The 20,700-nt window shown below is 40.6% G+C and overlaps 2 protein-coding genes across 2 annotated transcripts in view; both read right to left on the minus strand.

Moving 5' to 3' along the window:
• Positions 1-1,586: 1,586 nt before the first annotated feature.
• On the minus strand, positions 1,587-11,406 carry LOC137272641 (neuroligin-2-like). The gene is made up of 10 exons (XM_067805037.1): positions 11,149-11,406; positions 10,176-10,327; positions 9,101-9,251; positions 6,882-7,067; positions 6,304-6,503; positions 4,197-4,347; positions 3,543-3,721; positions 2,823-2,955; positions 2,315-2,444; positions 1,587-1,833 (listed from the first exon to the last, which is right to left on the minus strand). The coding sequence occupies exons 1-10, from the start codon at positions 11,309-11,311 to the stop codon at positions 1,662-1,664; spliced, it is 1,617 nt and encodes a 538-aa protein (XP_067661138.1). The 5' UTR covers positions 11,312-11,406; the 3' UTR covers positions 1,587-1,661.
• A 1,711-nt stretch (positions 11,407-13,117) lies between these two features.
• The window catches only part of LOC137272642 (neuroligin-4, Y-linked-like), a 41,325-nt gene continuing 33,742 nt past the window's right edge, over positions 13,118-20,700 (minus strand). The window contains exons 9-10 of the mRNA XM_067805038.1: positions 16,829-16,985; positions 13,118-14,715 (exon numbers count right to left, since the gene is read on the minus strand). Coding sequence (XP_067661139.1) covers positions 14,466-14,715; positions 16,829-16,985 — 407 coding nt within the window. The 3' untranslated portion in view covers positions 13,118-14,465. The remainder of the gene's footprint in view (positions 14,716-16,828; positions 16,986-20,700) is intronic.

Below are 20,700 nucleotides of genomic sequence, written 5' to 3' on the forward strand. Positions count from 1 at the left end.
TACAATGAAAACAGTTATTTTGTGTGAACATATTTTTATTGCTGAAGAAATATGAATCTTAAAACTTGGAAGCATATTTCTGTAAATACCTCGTCAGGTCAGGGTTGACTAATGCTGGTTTTGTATGCAGTGGTGTGGACATGCGAGATGCACACGCCATGAACGCAGCGATACCCGACAATGACACGTGACACGGTGAACCAAACAGCGCCGAGTATTGTGAACGGGTCGTCCGTGTTGCTTTTGTACCAGGCTTGTAGTGTTGAAGACTAAATGTTTTGTGTGGCGATGTTATCCCAGGTGAAATGTTGTCAGTGGTGTGTGTGAAATGAAATAGTGCTATTTTCCTCCATAAATAAACGAAGTAACAACTGCTGAAATCGTTTGTTTCTGACAATGATGTCGTGATGTAGAATGTTTGTAGACGTACTGAAAGAACTATGATCATTTAGGTCATATATTGTTGCGTGTGAAAATATGTACTGTTTCCAATACTGGTTCAGTCTGGTGTGTTAAATTCTAAACATCCATACCAAACACATTTCACTCCTCTCACCCTTTGAAATCTCAGAGCACCAAATCGTACCACAGATAAATCACAAAACCAATCAGAAATCAGAAGACGGCCATATGAGTTGTTCAACGTTGACTGATTTTCATGTTGCAGCTCTTTTCTAACATTGCTACTGCATATATAGCGTAGGAGTGGTAGGGTTTAAGCGTTCGCTCGTCACGCTGAACACCCGGGTTCGATTGCCCACAACTGTACAATATGTGAAGCCCACTGATGGTGTCCCACGGCGCCACATAGCTGGAGTATTAGAGCGGTGTAACACTCACTGTAACTGGAGCGGTACGTCTTACACCATGCCGCGTCCATGTTGCACTGTCAATGAAAATGTGAACCTGTTGCAAATATATCACAAAATTAGTCATTGTGTTGTTAAAAGGTTAACTTCAGGGTGGGTTTAGATCTAGACATGTTAAATGATTCTCAACTCTATTTCCTGTTTCGCTCGTCATGCCGAAGACCTGGATTCGACTCTTCTCATGAGTAAAATGTGTGGAGCCCATTTCTGATGTCAGTCACCGTGACATTACTGTAACATTGCTAAAACCGGCGTAAACCTACTACTCACTCAACTCTATTTCCGAAACATCCATTCGACGTTAGGCGTAAGACAGGTATCTCACACACACCACGTTCCAGTCAAAACATTCAACGAGTACGCCTAAAATCATTTTCCGGGAATATTAGTATTGAACAGAAGTCGTTCATTGGACGAAAGATGGGACATGAAACATACTGGGTGTATTCTGACATGGCGGAAAGTCTAGCGGCACATAAGAACACATGTGACGGATATTTTCAGTTTTAGCACCATTTCAGTCACGCCACCTCAAATACTCTGCTAAATGGACTCTTAAATATTTTGTCGCGTGACTTTACAACTCTCCCGTTAGAACGTCTTTTCGAATATGGTGACCCTGAACTTTCCGTCTAGTGGTTCCACAAGTCTAGACAGCCGAATGTCTTAACATGAATGTTTGTGACTGGACAAGGCACTAACTCATGAAGAAAAATGTCATTGCTGCATAAAGCCATCCCCTACAGCATCATGAACGTTTATTCATTGATACGTCTACATCAGCATATCCCTTCATCCAATGATCACACTCTGGGACTGCGACAGTTTGGGGATAACTTCCGTCCACAGTTTCACTTCCGCTGACCTCGGGTCATACTTCATTACTGAAGAGTTACCGATAGACAGGTACCCCTTCTCCTTCATGGTGAAAGGCTTCCACGTCACGTGACCATAAGATGGGTCCCTGCAATATGAAAATAATAACATGGGACATCCTATTATGCATATGATAATGCTAATCACTATCACTTCAGGTGAAGTGATCTAGCCACATGAGGGTGGGTGAATGGTCGGCGATGGTTTTACCATGATAAAATGGTTACACACTCTACAAATGAAGAAAACGAAATAAGGTCTCAAATAAGACGAATTAACACGTAAGTCCATCCTTCTCAAATTTTACAAATTCGACTGCCTACAGATAGAAGCTATAATCATTCACTCTGCATAAATAACAATAAAAGGAATCATCTCAAAGTACTTTTTGTTTGACAATAATGGTTGCTCGGTGGCTGAAATAACTTAATTTCTTAACTAATTAACTCACTAATATTCATTTATAATATAAAAAACGTGGGAATAAAACCAGGTAATATCGAATAGTCAGTCCCATAAACAGTTTTAAGACATCTGATGTAAAATGAGGTACACTAACGTATACATACCCGTGCTTTGCAAAATTCGTCCAGTAGCCCATGACCCTACTCGTAATAGCCTTATCATACTCGGTCCAGGCACTTCCCCCTAGAAGCGGAGCTCCGAACACATAGGGTAGTTCAGCCGCGTGGGGGACACCTACAGTCATATTCAAGCCGACTACAACCACGTGACATGTACACAACCCTTTGTCCTGACTGTTCAATCTTTTTGTTTCTCTGAATACACTGCAGAGTCTTCCTTCTCTATAGATTTGCCATTTAATGATTCCTGGATGGTCATCTTATCCAAATCATGAGTCAGATTGAGGCTGGATAAGTTCTATGATAACATAGTTGATGGTAACATATTGGTAGAGCAAAAAATATGTTGTGATAATGTAAAATATGAGTGTTGTGATAATGTCTTTGCGTGTGTATATCAATGCATGTTTTGGCGATTTTACAAATCAAATTTTCAATTATGGATAAGATGAATACGAGCTGAACAATGAAAACCAGCAGGGCTGTATCCCACCTTCCCATACTGGCTTGCTGTCTCGTGGAGAGCGGTAGTCAAACTCATACAAGTAGACTGGGCTTCCCCCTCGCCTTGCCTGTTTTTCCGTCTCCACGACGGTGGGTACGTAGAAGGCTCGGTCAGACAGCATCTGGACATACACGATATATCACACGTATGGTTACACCATCTAAAATACAGATAAATGGGCACTGTGTGCATTGATGCATGGTTACATTACCCGGAATACAGGTACATTTGCACTGTGTGCATTGATGCATAGTTACATTACCCGGAATACGGGTAAATAGGCACTGTGTGCATTGATGCATGGTTACATTACCCGGAATACGGGTAAATGGGCACTGTGTGCATTGATGCATGGTTACATTACCCGGAATACGGGTAAATGGGCACTGTGTGCATTGATGCATGGTTACATTATTCGGAATACGGGTAAATGGGCACTGTGTGCATTGATGCATGCTTACATTACCCGGAATACGCGTAAATGGGCACTGTGCGCATTGATGCATGGTTACATTACCCGGAATACAAATAAATGGGCACTGTGTGCATTGATGCATGCTTAAATTACCCGAAATACAGGTAAATGGGAACTGTGTGCATTGATGCATGGTTACGTTATCTGGAATACAGTTAAATGGGCACTGGGGGCTATATGTTTCCCCGCATTACCCTGAAGGGGCTGCACTGTGTGCACTGAAGCAGGGTTACCTGGATGATGCGTGAACGGATGACATCGTGTTCCGACGGCTGGACGTCACTGAGGTACACCTTCTCGATTGCTTCTTGCACGGCTTGCTGGTTGGACGCAAAGGCACGCTGAATATTCTGTTGTATAAACGCAGCTGCAGATTTCAGCGACATGCCGGCAGATATTCCATGGAACCAGGCTGGAGTTAACAAGAGAGAAAATCAGTGAATGATGGCGATAGGTAATATGAATTTGAACATCTTAGAAGAAACACTTAGCTAACCACCAAACTGCACATGCTATCAAAACCTTACAAGGCCAGAAACATTATCCGGAATACTTTAATTAATAAATGTAGTTCGCTCTGCCTCAATGAATAGTGTAATAAAGTACAGTATTGCCCTGAACTATTATATTTATTAAAATACGAAGGATGTATATATTTACCATGCCAAAATGAATACTTTCCGACGATTAATCTCAGGCATAAGACAAAATGAAAATGGACGGTTGTCAGTGACCTATATTAACAATCTACGCTCGGGGCTATCTTGCGTGCTATTCCATTGACGTGTCTGTTTTGCTTGTAGACTGTTAAATACTGCTGTATACATGCTAATGTTCCTAGTTAGTTCGTTCAATGCTATCATTTATCCAGTTTTCCTTTTGCCTACCAATCTTTGCGGCAAGTTCGTCCTTGTTCACCCCTCTCATAACGGGTACGCTGGCTGCGTTCCCCTTGCCGATCAGCATCTGGGGAGTGTCGGGAAGGAACCCATACACGGTCTCCACCACAGGGGACCACACGAGGCGATTCTCGGCTTTCTACAAGGAAACATTTTCACACAATTCAATATAACTACGAGATGTACACACAGCATAGAGTTTGTCAAATTGAACAACATCCTAGATATCTAAAGGGTATACGTTCTGATAAATCTTCACAATACCATGGATGCATATACCACATGAGGACAGAGAACATATGAGAAACTATTTGCTTGGAAATTGGCGTGGATCCCAAAACTACAAGTCTTATCACAACGTTACCGGCTCAAAACAAAACGTCGCCGAAAGACTGCAAACTAAACGCCCAAAACAACGACGATGCCCATGTCAACTACATCACCTTCGCATGTCAAAACATTGATTACAGAACAGTCTCGTTTCCTGTTTACTTGGTATTGTCCTATTGCGTAGCTTAATGCGATAACCAGTCCAGTATTTTTAGACTATGTCATTTAACTGGATGCATAAATATTAATCAGTGTGATTTGATAAGTCTACGCAGTTGTATATTGCAACACTAAGCTCCTTCTAATCCTAGTAAATACGTCGTACGGCGTGCTATGTCGTACAGCGAGCTCTGATAAAACAGAAACCTGGAAATCGTGGAAATATCAAAACGAGGCTCTGCCGCTAGAAAAGTTTAGCGGTCTCTGACGGAACTGATATTACATCAACCTCATTGTTCGTTACAGAACTACGCTCAATAAGCGCAAAACAACACATAACAGGTTTAACCAGTGAGCCAGATGCATTGTAAATCGTTTTACGACCTCATCAGACAGGGGCAGTCTGTGATTCCATAGTTACGGTATGCCTCAACCTCGACATAAAGTAGAGAATGACGGTGCAATTAAAGTTTAAAATTGAAATTCATTTGTAAATACCATTTTCTTATGAAACAAGAAATTGGAATTCAGTTTAACCAGAGTTATTTGTGGTGTCAGTTTACACTTTCACACGAGAAAATTCGGATCATCTGAAAAGTAGGTCATTGTCTGAATAGGTTAATGAGACTTATGTTTCGGTATGATAACCAGTTTTCAATTTCTTCATAACTTGGGCGCATACGCTTTGCCCCGTTTTTTTCATGCCTGTCCTTTGGGTATTACGGTATCATGGTAACCGGTATTTGTGGTACGAGCCACTGGTCAGCCTCTGTGACCAGTCTGACTGTCACGTCATTTATTATCCTTTTCACCAGTTTGTGATCATTTACAAGTGACAATGCTGGGATGGTGATGCCGATGGCTTAGAATGAAATTCATTCATAATCTGCACTGACTACCAGTGTGTAATCACACTGCGCTGATATAAACATCTAAACGCACAGTTACAGTGTGGGCAAAGTACGACGGTAGACAGTATGAAACAAACAAGAATTGTTCTTTGATGGTTAAGTATACACTATGGGTATCATGGCTGTATTTTGTACCTTAGGTTTGCAGTTTTGCGCATTTTTTTTCCAACCAGGTAACGTTATAGAACGTTTGTATTTTTAAGTCAAATCCAAGTTTAAAATGCATGCGTTCTTTTGACCCTCAGGATAACTGCAAACATAAATGACTGTTGAATTCCTCATGCCTGTTGATCTACGAGACATCCAGACGGAAGTTGTCGAAGCTGTGTTTAAAATGTCCCTCATGCAAGGTTCGATTCCCAATATGAGTATAATGTGAGAAGCAAATGTTTTATGTCTCCCTTTATGATGGGGATAAAGTCTGATAAAGTGGCGTTGAAGTATATACTTTCACTCCAGTGCTGACTGTACTTGTCGTATGAGGCGACTGACGGGATCGGGTGGTCAGGCTCGCTGACTTGGTTGACACATGTCGTCGGTTCCCATATGCGCAGATCGATAATCATGATGTTGATCACTGGATTGTCTGGTCCAGACTGGACTATTTACAGACCGCAACCATAATGCTGGGATGTTGCTGAGTGCTGCGTAGAACCAAACTAACTCACTCACTCCAGTGCTCGAGATATTCTCACCGTTAAATCATTGACTGTCAGCCTTTTAGCGTCAACTTTGCGGAGACACTCAACCAAAAGGGTCGTGTTTGTTTCTGAGCATCCAACCCTTTGGCCCAAGGCCCGTGCTTGGTCAAGGGGAGATGGTCTGTCCTGACTGGTTCTGAATCCCCATTCCGACAGGGACACTCCGCTCTCGGTGATGGCGGCGTCCAGTAAGCCTGAATCAGTTAAAAAGGTCTCGTGGTTTGGGGTTACGGCAGGAAATGGACAAATGAACCACACCATATCTCATTTGGGAGGGTGTGTGTGAAATATACCTTATGTCCCGATGTTATCACTGATACTGATCCAAAGTCTTTACAATAAATAATAATTAGTACATATAACATGATATCGAATCTGAGTGTATGCATGTAGACCTAGCACACAACGTTTTCGCAACGTTTAGGGATGGTTGTGTATTGATAACGTTATGACACAACATTGTCACAAACGTTAGTATTACGCCATTTTCCAGACATTCTTGATCAACTTGTTAGCTCATCTCCTTTTACCTTAACAAATAGGATGTCCAATAGCAGATCATTCGTTCATACCTTTGGAGTGAGGGGATATCAGATGCAACGACGTGCTCACAGCTCCCGCGCTTTCGCCAAATACCGTCACCTGCTTAGGATCCCCGCCAAAATCTGCGATATTGTCTCTCACCCACTTCAACGCCATCACTTGATCCAACATACCATAATTACCAGGAGAGGCGTCGTCGTCGGTTGCTAAGAAACCTGAAATATGACATCGTCAGTTGCAATCAACCTCAGAGAAAACATAAAACTAAAGAAGCAGAATAGTTTAAGTAAACTTAGACTAAGTGTATTTCGTTACACTCCACCACTGGGTCTAACAAAACCTAGTAGAAACCTAGTAGAAACCTAGTAGAAGGTCGCGTCAGGTAACCTTAGAGCGACCAACGACCGACCAATCAAATGCGAGACGGTTTAACCAATCAGACAATGGCTACTATTTAGTGATCGGAGGGACTTTCAAAATATTCAGATCACTGACAGATCTCAACGCAAACAAAAAATCAGCATATAACACAGTTATTTGACCTGCAGTGTATACGCTTTGGGGTTTCTGTTGACGTGGTTACCACTAGCTAGTATTTCCGCAAAATGACATCCTTGAATATTGCCCAAAACACCATTTTCAGCGACTGTTTACTCACCGTTGTCATGGTTGTACGTACGCCGTGTGCATCACTCGGAAGCGAGCGTACACTAAATAGCATTCGGAATCGTTCGGGTATGAACCTTTTCGAGAAAAAAGTTCAAAAGGTATGTGCGAATGTGCACCTTCGCGATTTGGTAAGCTGTGTTCTGATTGGTCAATCTCAAAGGTTAAGTCTTTGAATGTCATTTAGAAGTGTAAATACATAAGAATGAAGATTTTATGGATATCAACTTCTTTATGAGAGAACACAACGTTTCGGAGTTAATGCTTACTCCTTCATCAGGTGATTGAGAAAGGGATACAGAGGTGTATTTATATGTACAGGTAAAACAATAACAAAGTAACAAGTGGAATCAGTTAACGAAAGCTAGTATAAACAAGCACTGATAGGAAGCCGATAGTTAAGATAACAATGATGGAAGCCAACGGTAATGCATTACAGTTGATTGGATATGTTTACATAACATGATTGGGGATAAGGATGGAAGCCAATGGTGATACATTACGCATGATAGGATGATGTACATAACACACGATAGGGGGTGAATTACCACCATCTCAAAGGTTACCTGACGCGACCTCCCACGTGTTTTGTTAGACTCAGTAGTGGAGTGTAACGAAAAGTACTGAGGATAAGTTTACTTAGACTGAGAAGCAGAAAGTCCTCAGACATCGTCAGTCACTGCAAGACATCATCATTAGGCTTTATTAACACAGTTGGTGATTATCTCTGCATCTTAAAGGTGATTGTCTTCGCATCTTACAGTCAATATTTGTTCATTTTGGTAACGTTAATTTCTGTATGCAAGCGGTCGCGAATGCAAAGTTTGAAAAGTTACAGGATGCAATGTGTGTGTGTGTGTGTGTGTGTGTGTGTGTGTGTGTGTGTGTGTCTGTGTGTGTTTGTGTGTGTGTGTGTGTGTGTGTGTTTTCTCAGCGGCCTCGACACAGACAACACGGAAGAAACGATTAGATGATGTGGGCAGGTGGTAATTACGTCACTACCAAAGGACACACATCGTCAAAAAAATCTCACATTCCTTTCTTCCCTTCGGTGAACTCCGTCACCACTTTTGTTCTCATTATAAGTGATTTGCAATATATAGACAGACACATCTCTAAACGTTTGTTATATTCAAGAGGCCTCACAGTCATAAGTAAGAAAAGAAAATGTCCGATAAACATGTCTTCTGACATTAATTGATATTCTATCGCTCTGCTCTCTAGTATGAACAAGGAACCCATTTCCATCAAAAGAGGGTATATTGTGACCAACTGATCGACATCGTAGTAGCTGCTTTGTACAACGTATCACCAGAAACGTTTGTTTGTATGTTGTTTAACGCCGCATTCTGCAATGTTTCAGCTATGTAAGTTTGGTTTGTAAATAATGGAGCCTGGACCAGACAATCTAGTGATTAACATCATGAACATCGATCAACGCAGTTAGGATGCGATGACATTCACGAACCAGGTCACCGTGTCTTTCCACCCAATCTGTTAGTTGCATGGGTTGCTCAAGACCATCTCTAACCCTGATCTGGGTTCATCTGGAATGTAACAGTCGGTGTGACGGAGTGCTCACCTAGTGCACCCAGTCTATAGTTGATAGTGACAACAACCACTGAATGAAGTGCCAAAGCATTGCATCGGAACAGAGATCCACCTCCTTCATTGAACGCTCCCCCGTGGATAAACACCATTACTGGAAGCGGTGGAGTTGTGAAGGCCTTGGACTGAAGTTGACACGTGATTAAGTTGACATCAAAAGTAAACTTGAATTTGATTATTTTCAGACTAGTAATGCTCGTGATGCATGGAAAGATGTATGCTTGAAGTTTATGAGTGCTCCAAGTGTAACTGGTTTAGCAGGCCCTATAAATCTGTGCCACAACCGGTTATAGCTGCGCATGCGTAACGCCCTTATTACTGCTGTCAGACTATTAATTAAACAAGGAGGCATCGTTCAGCTGGAAAGCTTAAGAGCGAAAATACTAACAAAGGGTCCCTTCCTGATGAATGGCGATTGTACTTCACACTTGATGCAGCATATGTTATATTTGAGATTACTCTCTCTCAGTGAAGCAAAATTGGAGAATCCCATCTGGATTCGACTGATGTTGGAGTAACAGTCACCGCTGTTTCAACACAAATGTAAATCTGACATCAAGTAGTGTAGATCACGCCTCACACAGTAAGGCACACCCAGAAAGTGTAGTCCTAAACATAACATACGCTTCATTTGGCAACTTGTATATTTAGTTTCATTTGCTTTCATTTGATAATGAAGACGAATGATCATGACGTCGTGTTTTCCAGCGGCCGATTAGGTAGACAGGGTCCTGCTTGCGGGATGATCTTTATGGTTTGTAAATTGAACAAGGTGAAAACGTTTCATATACATTAGGGAAAGTGTTTGAGAACGCCGGTTTCTAATGGTATATTTTTTTATCAACTTCATGACACCTGAAGGATCCTCATCAGGACGATGCATGGTTTTATCCTTCATTGGAGGATCGTGGCGCGAGTAAGGGGGGTCAACTCAAGCGAATTATGCTCCTGTCAATAGTAATGACAATACAATGCCATACCAAACGTGTATCAGAAAAAAGCCGCACTGTGACAAAACAGCAATAGTAAAGAAAACATGATAAAATCACCTTCCAGGTATAAACATTAAGGAACAGACAGTCCTCGTCCTGGGTGGAGTGGGGCTTGCTGTGCACTTGGGGGCAGATGTGTCGAGGAGATCGGGCGTCCCTTACACCTGACCACGCCACGGCTGGGGATGGGGGCCTGAACCTCCTGGCACCTGAAGTACAGTGAAAAGCGGAAAAAATGGCTTAAAATTGTTTCTAATTAATTACATATCATACCTGTTATATAAAGCGTAGTGACTATAGCAAATATATGAGAATACTATGTGAAAGACTAAATTAGACACTGTGGACCACTGTGACGGGACATTGTGGAAGACTAATATGAGACATTGCAGAAGTCTAAGATGGGGCACTGGAAGACTATGAGGAGACGCTGTGGAAGCCTTATATGGGGCGCTAGAAAACTGAGGGGACGCTGTGGAAGGCTAAGATGGGGCGCTGGAAGACTATGAGGGGACGCGGTATAAGCCTAAGATGGGACACTGGAATACTATGAGGGGACTCTGTGGAAGCCTAAGATGGGGCACTTAAAGACTATGAGTGGACGTTGTGGAAGCCTAAGATGGGGCGCTGGAAAGCTATGAGTGGACGCGGTGGAAGGCTAAGATGGGGCGCTGAAAGACTAGGAGGGGACGCTGTGGAAGGCTAAGTTGGGGCACTGGAACACTATGTGGGGACGCATTTGTGGAAGACTAAGATGAGACATTGCGGAAACCTAAGATGGGACACTGGAACTTGTCCCATCTTAGACTACTTGCCTACTGAGGGGACGTCGTGGAAGCCTAAGATGGGACGCTGAATGACCATGAGGGGACGTTGAGGAAGCCTAAGATGGGAGTGCAGGACAAAGATGGGACACTTTGTAAGGCGACATTTTGCATATTTTCAGATATCTACAATGAGTGATCACGTGTAGGTCAAGTAGGTCATATTTTACCTGAACTTGTGCTATAGTGATATAGTCTATACTGACCTACAGGAGGAAGGGCGTACGGTATTCCATTGTATACGTCTACAAATTCGTCACTGAAGTACTCAGTCCTCGTCCCTCGTAGCTGACCCTGCTTGGTCTTCAAAATGACGTCTGTCCCGACACAAAACGTAGCCAAACACGCCAACACCACACAGCCAAACATATTTTTCAGAAATGAAAAAAACTGAAATGAGACCGATAAGGCAGGAGTGTAGATAAACCAGTTACTTTTGCCTACCGATATAAGCCAGGGTCGGTTATCTTGTCTGTGGCGCGCTCGCATACAGCACATAAGTCACGGACAGCTTTCAGCATTACACTTTTCAGCCTTAGCAACACTCCAGGAATGTCACGGCGCGGGCCACCAGAAATGGGCTTCAAACACTGGACCAATGTGGTGTTCTCGGCGTGACGAGCGAACGCTATAACTACTTGACAACGCCACTATAATAAGAACGTGGTTTCGTAGCCACTTATTACACAACCTTTCGAGGAATCAGAACTTTCTGACTATCCATTTTCTTCAGTCTGTGCATGTTCACGGAGGGGCTGTGTCGTAATACCTGTCATGCCATAGGCGATTAGTGTGTGTGTGTGTGTGTAAGAGAGAGAATGCAGAGAATTTTCATATTGCGATATTTTGCGGTGCAAAAGCATACATTGCGATATGTATTGCAGTATGTTGCTAAAAAAGGTTTTAAAATTTGTTTTGAACAAAACTGCTCATAATCGAGTTAATGTTTGATTAAAACGCAAAAACGAAGAACTTTTCACAGCCAACATTTAGCTGCGCTACATATTGGATTAAAACGGAATGCCGTAATGCCGAGTTTAAAACATTTAACTGTGCGCCAACAAACAGTACTTCAAAAAGTATGTTTTTATTTTCATATGCTAGCGTTCGCGAAGAGTAAAAGTATTATATTCAAAAGCTTTGTGTTTTGAAAGAACGATCAGGCATTCGTGAGTTTCAACCACTGACAGTCAAAGTCAGAAGTAAGACAGATACGTAACCATCTCAGCTTCTGTAAGTGGATTGATAGGTTAGTAGAGAAAAATGCTTGCCATAAAAGGCGACTAAAACTAGACTCATTCACTCACTCACTAGTAGAGAAAAAATGTCGTTATTCTGGCTACAGTTAACTCTTGAAATTCGAAGAAAGAAATTCATCAGGTAGACTGTATATCACCAAGTTTCTAAAATATTTGTGATGGAGTCAGCCAGAACTGCAAAAAACAAACAGGTGCTGATACTAATGAGCACCGCCCCGTCGTACTTGTCCAACCAGATTGCAGCGTATGTCACATGGCAGTCCCAATATGACGGGGTCGAAGGAAACCTCTATTACCTATTAATTCTTGTTTGGAGCTCTGTTGTGTTTTGCCCGCTGTACACCCGTGAAGATCTGGGACAAAACTGGTCTTCAGCAACCTTTGCCTGCTGTAAGAGGCGACTAACGGGATCAGGTAGTTGACACATGTATCGTATCCCAGTTGTGTAGATCGATACTCTTGATGTTGATTAATGGATCGTCTTCGGTGTACCCCACCACCCTGCTTTGCCGATCGCTACGCTACCATCGCATGGAATAGATTAAAACTTCATATAAACATAATCATGGGTGATTTACCTATCGGCCACCTCTCAAGTCACCGAAGAGTTCTTTATTGTTTTTTTCTACAAGTCGACTGAAACCCGATTTTGACCCTCAACTAAACGATCTGGCGGACGATAGCAAGGGCGTAAGGCTGAATAAAAGGGTGTGGTCAAAGCATTCTCATTGTTCGACGCTTGCTATCATCGTCCGCCCAAAAATCTTGACCTTGATGCCCGTTACCCGTTACAGCTTTCTTTAGAGTTACCTCCCTTACTTAGGTGAGAGTCGCGGTAACTAAAGATAGCAGAAGCGGTTATATTTTTATCTACACCCCACGACGCAGAAGGTAAGGAAGGAAAGATAGCAATATATGTACGAACAACCTCTTTATTACAGTGAGAGCGACGTTTCGGTGTAGGTCTGAACAACGCTGAATGTTCACATATTGTACGATTGTTCAAACCATCGCACGCAGTAACTGTTTTGAGTACTCTCATTCATTAATCCGGAAGGAGAGCTCTTGCAGGTTACGGGAAAAGACAAGGTCTGTCGGTAACATAACGTTCGTCATCTTCACGAAATACAGGTGTACAAATTCCATTATCGTTTCACTGTTATTCAGGTTACTGAATCGAAAAAAATCAGGTGATAAACTTTTGACACTGGTGAGTAAACAGGGAAATCCCTTGACTGTAACTGGCATACCCAGACACTGCCTAGAGATGTAAGGGTATGCCCTCACTGTGCCTACTTTTGGAAAATAAGGGATTAAGTTCAATCAAGTGTTAAATTGGCGTAAGGGTGATGAGAGGATTAGGGGCTAATTGGTAGTGGACACTGGGGCCCAACTAGGAGGGGAATTCCATGCCTCCTGACAAGTGAGCTGCAGTTCACCTATCCAACATGATGCAAGCCTTTGGTGAAATATATAATGACTGAAGTCAAAGATACTGTATAACAGCTTATTCTGCATTATTTTCATTCTTCTTGTTACATTCATTCTTGTCATATTACGTCATACATTACGTCAATATAGTCATCATATTACTCTTCAAAACGTCCATCAACATAATAATATTACTCATATTCATTCACAAGGCAGTAAGAACGGCCACACCGTCGGCATACGCGTACACCGATGGAAGTAGTACGCTTCGATGGACGTGGCTTCTTGTTTTTACATGCGTTGATAAATGGACACAGTAACGCCTTGCCATTTAAACTAAGCAGAATGCAAGCACGAATTCGTCGAAAATGTTACTGTTAATGCACGATGAAGGATACATTTTACAATTGCTGAAGTGAACTACCTACTGATATACACTAAAGAATTAATTAAATGGATTCGTAAACAAAAGCATCACACATATTTTATGAGACTAAAATCTAGTCTCTGAAATGCACATATTTTACTGAAGAAAGTTCAAAGAAAAACATTAATGCAAAGAAATGGAGCCCTGAGACTTTCTTCAATTTCAGAAACTAAGAGAATGTAGACTTGCCACATTTTCTAGACTTTCATGGACTTTCTTGGATATATTCGCTTCAGGGTCTGTACGACAGACTGATATTTTATAAGACATACGATGAATGATTCAATCATCATTACTTAATTGTGCATTTTCTGTTTGAAAACGATTTTAAGGAGACAAGACTGGAATCGTATCGAGACTGTCCATCCATGCCATGTCCAAATGACACGTGGACTTCCTTGGTAGTTTACTGAAGTGTCAAAGAAAAGACAGTAAATAAAAGTGCAATCAATGGGATTTGACTGTCGACCGAGGCTGAGCTTGGGGAGGCAACCGGCTCCCCGATAATATCGGGAATATCTTTGTTCCAAAACTTCATGTCATCCGGTCTAAGGTCAGACTTCATTACGGAAGTGGAGTCAAGGTAAAGATATCTTCTTTCAGAGGCTGTGAATGGCTCCCATATGACTCCGCCAACTTCAGTAGGTGTGGGGTTCCTGAAACGGTTAAGTAAATGATGCTTTTACGCCGGCGTCTGACCCTTCAAGACATACCGAACGTAAGAAAGTATACACGTGTTTGATCATATTTATAACAATGAAACAAAAAATAATTGTTATTTAATAATGATGTAAGGGCATTAGAGTAGCACCTTACGTTGCAGTGTTTGTGCAACTGTTTACAAGCGATAGTTTGGTGTAATTTTTTTTCCACTGTAAACCTTTCCCCGGTTTAAGAGGTTGCAACGATCTACGTCCTCAAAGTGTAGACTATCACCCACGTCACAAAATGCTGTCCCAAGAATCTCAACAGTTTCTTCTTGTGACAAGAAGGGGACAGTGTTGAGCTATCCTGCCCCCGATTTTCAAAGGCAATAGTTTCAGTAAAACTCTGACAAGTGTTGCGATATTTCTGCTAAATGTTGAATGGAATTGAATACAATTCTAAGCATGTCATTCATTTGAAAATTACCGTCTTCTTAGAGATACAGAAACGAAACAAACTTCCTCCGTCCGTGGTGACTGCCACAATGCCGGTGTTATTGAACAAGGCACTAATGTGTCAGAATCAACCGACATCCTTGACTGAATGTCCAGTTTGTAACCACACCTTTTACCCACATCGATGACGCAATTTGAAATACTTGATATAGATCACTAATTCACGTTGTCTTATATGAATGAACATATATCACTAACTCACATCGTCTTCCATCAGTGAACACAATCACTAACTCACATCGTCTTCTATGAGGGAACTTAGATCACTAACTCAGATCGTCTTCTATGAGTGAACATAGATCACTAACTCACATCGTCTTCTATCAGTGAACATAGATCACTAACTCACATCGTGTTCTATCAGTGAACATAGATCACTAACTCACATCGTCTTCTATGAGGGAACTTAGATCACTAACTCAGATCGTCTTCTATGAGTGAACACAGATCACTAACTCACATCGTCTTCTATCAGTGAACATAGATCACTAACTCAGATCGTCTTCTATGAGTGAACATAGATCACTAACTCACATCGTCTTCTATCAGTGAACATAGATCACTAACTCAGATCGTCTTCTATGAGTGAACATAGATCACTAACTCACATCGTCTTCTATCAGTGAACTTAGATCACTAACTCAGATCGTCTTCTATGAGTGAACATAGATCACTAACTCACATCGTCTTCTATGAGTGAACATAGATCACTAACTCACATCGTCTTCTATCAGTGAACACAGATCACTAACTCAGATCGTCTTCTATGAGTGAACATAGATCACTAACTCAGATCGTCTTCTATGAGTGAACATAGATCACTAACTCACATCGTCTTCTATCAGTGAACATAGATCGCTAACTCACATCTTCTTCTATGAGTGAACATAGATCACTAACTCACATCGTCTTCTATCAGTGAACATAGATCACTAACTCACATCGTCTTCTATCAGTGAATATAGATCACTAACTCACATCGTCTTCTATCAGTGAACTTAGATCACTAACTCAGATCGTCTTCTATGAGTGAACATAGATCACTAACTCACATCGTGTTCTATCAGTGAACATAGATCACTAACTCAGATCGTCTTCTATCAGTGAACATAGATCACTAACTCACATCGTCTTCTATCAGTGAACTTAGATCACTAACTCACATCGTCTTCTATCAGTGAACATAGATCACTAACTCAGATCGTCTTCTATCAGTGAACTTAGATCACTAACTCACATCGTCTTCTATGAGTGAACATAGATCACTAACTCACATCGTCTTCTATCAGTGAACATAGATCACTAACTCAGATCGTCTTCTATGAGTGAACATAGATCACTAACTCACATCTTCTTCTATGAGTGAACATAGATCACTAACTCACATCGTCTTCTATCAGTGAACATAGATCACTAACTCACATCTTCTTCTATGAGTGAACAGAGATCGCTAACATCGTCTTCTATGAGTGAACATAAACCACTATCTCACGTCGTCTTCTGCTACGGGAACACGCCTCATGAAGTCAGAGCCTTCCACTTAGGAATGCCAGCGTTTTGTAACCGTGGAAATGAATATGTTGAGGAAATAATGAAAGACAGAACGTACCCGTATTTGACAAAATTGACGGTCATGTTCATGACGACTCGACTGAATTCCTTGTCTGCTTCAGTCCAACTCCATGTCCATCTCCAGCTGTAACCCCCTGGCCCAATAATGGGCACGCCGAACGTGTACAAGAGAAGTCCGATATTGTGGCTTGTACCTGTATGCAGAGGCGACATTAGAACTCGTGTAGTTGAAAACAAATTCTGACGTAAATATAAAACACTAACGCTCGAGAATTATTAGTTTCGACTATCTGCCGCAGGAGACTGGGTGTAAAGAGGAAAATAGTGATGAAGAACTACTTTAAGAGAACTCCGAAAATCAGTGACGAGCCCAAGAAAGTTCCGGATTAAACATGATTTTAAGAAGAAATTTTCAGCGACACTGACACATGCTTTTAAGCCTATATGAATAGGCTCAGGAACTTGATACTCAGTATCGATAATATAGAACCGATCGCTAATATACCCCACATTGTATATGAATAGGCTCAGGAACTTGATAATGTAAGGCTGATCAAGAATATATCTTAAATTGTATATGAATAGGGTTAGGAACTCGATGCTCTATATACATAATGTAAGGCTGATCAAGAACATATCTCATATTGGATATGAATGGGGTTAGGAGCTCGATGCTCTCTATACATAATGTAAGGCTGATCAAGAACATATCTCATATTGGATATGAATGGGGTTAGGAGCTCGATGCTCTATATACATAATGTAAGGCTGATCAAGAACATATCTCATATTGGATATGAATGGGATTAGGAGCTCGATGCTCTATATACATAATGTAAGGCTGATCAAGAACATATCTCATATTGGATATGAATGGGATTAGGAGCTCGATGCTCTATATACATAATGTAAGGCTGATCAAGAACATATCTCATATTGGATATGAATGGAGTTAGGAGCTCGATGCTCTATATACATGTACATAATGTAAGGCTGATCAAGAACATATCTCATATTGGATATGAATGGGGTTAGGAGCTCGATGCTCTATATACATAATGTAAGGCTGATCAAGAATATATCTCATATTGGATATGAATGGGGTTAGGAGCTCGATGCTCTATATACATAATGTAAGGCTGATCAAGAATATATCTCATATTGGATATGAATGGGATAAGGAGCTCGATGCTCTATATATATAATGTAAGGCTGATCAAGAACATATCTCATATTGGATATGAATGGGATTAGGAGCTCGATGCTCTATATACATAATGTAAGGCTGATCAAGAACATATCTCATATTGGATATGAATGGGGTTAGGAGCTCGATGCTCTATATACATAATGTAAGGCTGATCAAGAACATATCTCATATTGGATATGAATGGGGTTAGGAGCTCGATGCTCTATATACATGATGTAAGGTTGATCAAGAATATATCTCATATTGGATATGAATGGGATTAGGAGCTCGATGCTATATATACATGATGTAAGGCTGATCAAGAACATATCTCATATTGGATATGAATGGGGTTAGGAGCTCGATGCTCTATATACATGATGTAAGGTTGATCAAGAATATATCTCATATTGGATATCAATAGGGTTAGGAGCTCGATGCTCTATATACATAATGTAAGGCTGATCAAGAATATATCTCATATTGGATATGAATGGAGTTAGGAGCTCGATGCTCTATATACATAATGTAAGACTGATCAAGAACATATCTCGTATTGGATATGAATGGGGTTAGGAGCTCGATGCTTTATATACATAATGTAAGGCTGATCAAGAACATATCTCATATTGGATATGAAAGGGGTTAGGAGCTCGATGTTCTATATACATGATGTAAGACTCATCAAGACTATATCTCATATTGGATATGAATGGGATTAGGAGCTCGATGCTCTATATACATAATGTAAGGCTGATCAAGAATATATCTCATATTGGATATGAATGGGATTAGGAGCTCGATTCTCTATGTACATAATGTAAGGCTGATCAAGAACATATCTCATATTGGATATGAATGGGGTTAGGAGCTCGATGCTCTATATACATAATGTAAGGCTGATCAAGAACATATCTCATATTGGATATGAATGGGATTAGGAGCTCGATGCTCTATATACATGATGTAAGGCTGATCAAGAATATATCTCATATTGGATATGAATGGGGTTAGGAGCTCGATGCTCTATATACATAATGTAAGGCTGATCAAGAATATATCTCATATTGGATATGAATGGGATTAGGAGCTCGATGCTCTATATACATGTTGTAAGGTTGATCAAGAATATATCTCATATTGGATATGAATGGGGTTAGGAGCTCGATGCTCTATATACATGATGTAAGGTTGATCAAGAATATATCTCATATTGGATATGAATGGGATTAGGAGCTCGATGCTCTATATACATGATGTAAGGCTGATCAAGAACATATCTCATATTGGATATGAATGGGGTTAGGAGCTCGATGCTCTATATACATAATGTAAGGCTGATCAAGAATATATCTCATATTGGATATGAATGGAGTTAGGAGCTCGATGCTCTATATACATAATGTAAGGCTGATCAAGAATATATCTCATATTGGATATGAATGGAGTTAGGAGCTCGATGCTCTATATACATGATTTAAGGCTGATCAAGAATATATCTCATATTGGATATGAATGGAGTTAGGAGCTCGATGCTCTATATACATAATGTAAGACTGATCAAGAACATATCTCATATTGGATGTGAATGGGGTTAGGAGCTCGATGCTCTATATACATAATGTAAGGCTGATCAAGAATATATCTCACATTGGATATGAATGGAGTTAGGAGCTCGATGCTCTATATACATAATGTAAGGCTGATCAAGAATATATCTCATATTGGATATGAATGGAGTTAGGAGCTCGATGCTCTATATACATGATTTAAGGCTGATCAAGAATATATCTCATATTGGATATGAATGGGATTAGGAGCTCGATGCTCTATATACATGTACATAATGTAAGGCTGATCAAGAACATATCTCATATTGGATATGAATGGGGTTAGGAGCTCGATGCTCTATATACATAATGTAAGGCTGATCAAGAATATATCTCATATTGGATATGAATGGGGTTAGGAGCTCGATGCTCTATATACATAATGTAAGGCTGATCAAGAATATATCTCATATTGGATATGAATGGAGTTAGGAGCTCGATGCTCTATATACATGATTTAAGGCTGATCAAGAATATATCTCATATTGGATATGAATGGGGTTAGGAGCTCGATGCTCTATATACATAATGTAAGGCTGATCAAGAATATATCTCACATTGGATATGAATGGGATTAGGAGTTCGATGCTCTATATACATGATGTAAGGTTGATCAAGAATATATGTCATATTGGACATGAATGGGGTTAGGAGCTCGATGCTCTATATACATGATGTAAGGTTGATCAAGAATATATCTCATATTGGATATGAATGGGATTAGGAGCTCGATGCTCTATATACATAATGTAAGGCTGATCAAGAATATATCTCATATTGGATATGAATGGGGTTAGGAGCTCGATGCTCTATATACATAATGTAAGGCTGATCAAGAATATATCTCATATTGGATATGAATGGAGTTAGGAGCTCGATGCTCTATATACATAATGTAAGGCTGATCAAGAATATATCTCATATTGGATATGAATGGAGTTAGGAGCTCGATGCTCTATATACATGATTTAAGGCTGATCAAGAATATATCTCATATTGGATATGAATGGGGTTAGGAGCTCGATGCTCTATATACATGTACATAATGTAAGGCTGATCAAGAACATATCTCATATTGGATATGAATGGGGTTAGGAGCTCGATGCTCTA

The sequence above is a fragment of the Haliotis asinina genome, chromosome 2 (genome assembly GCF_037392515.1).
Source record: "Haliotis asinina isolate JCU_RB_2024 chromosome 2, JCU_Hal_asi_v2, whole genome shotgun sequence".
NCBI lineage: Eukaryota > Metazoa > Mollusca > Gastropoda > Lepetellida > Haliotidae > Haliotis > Haliotis asinina.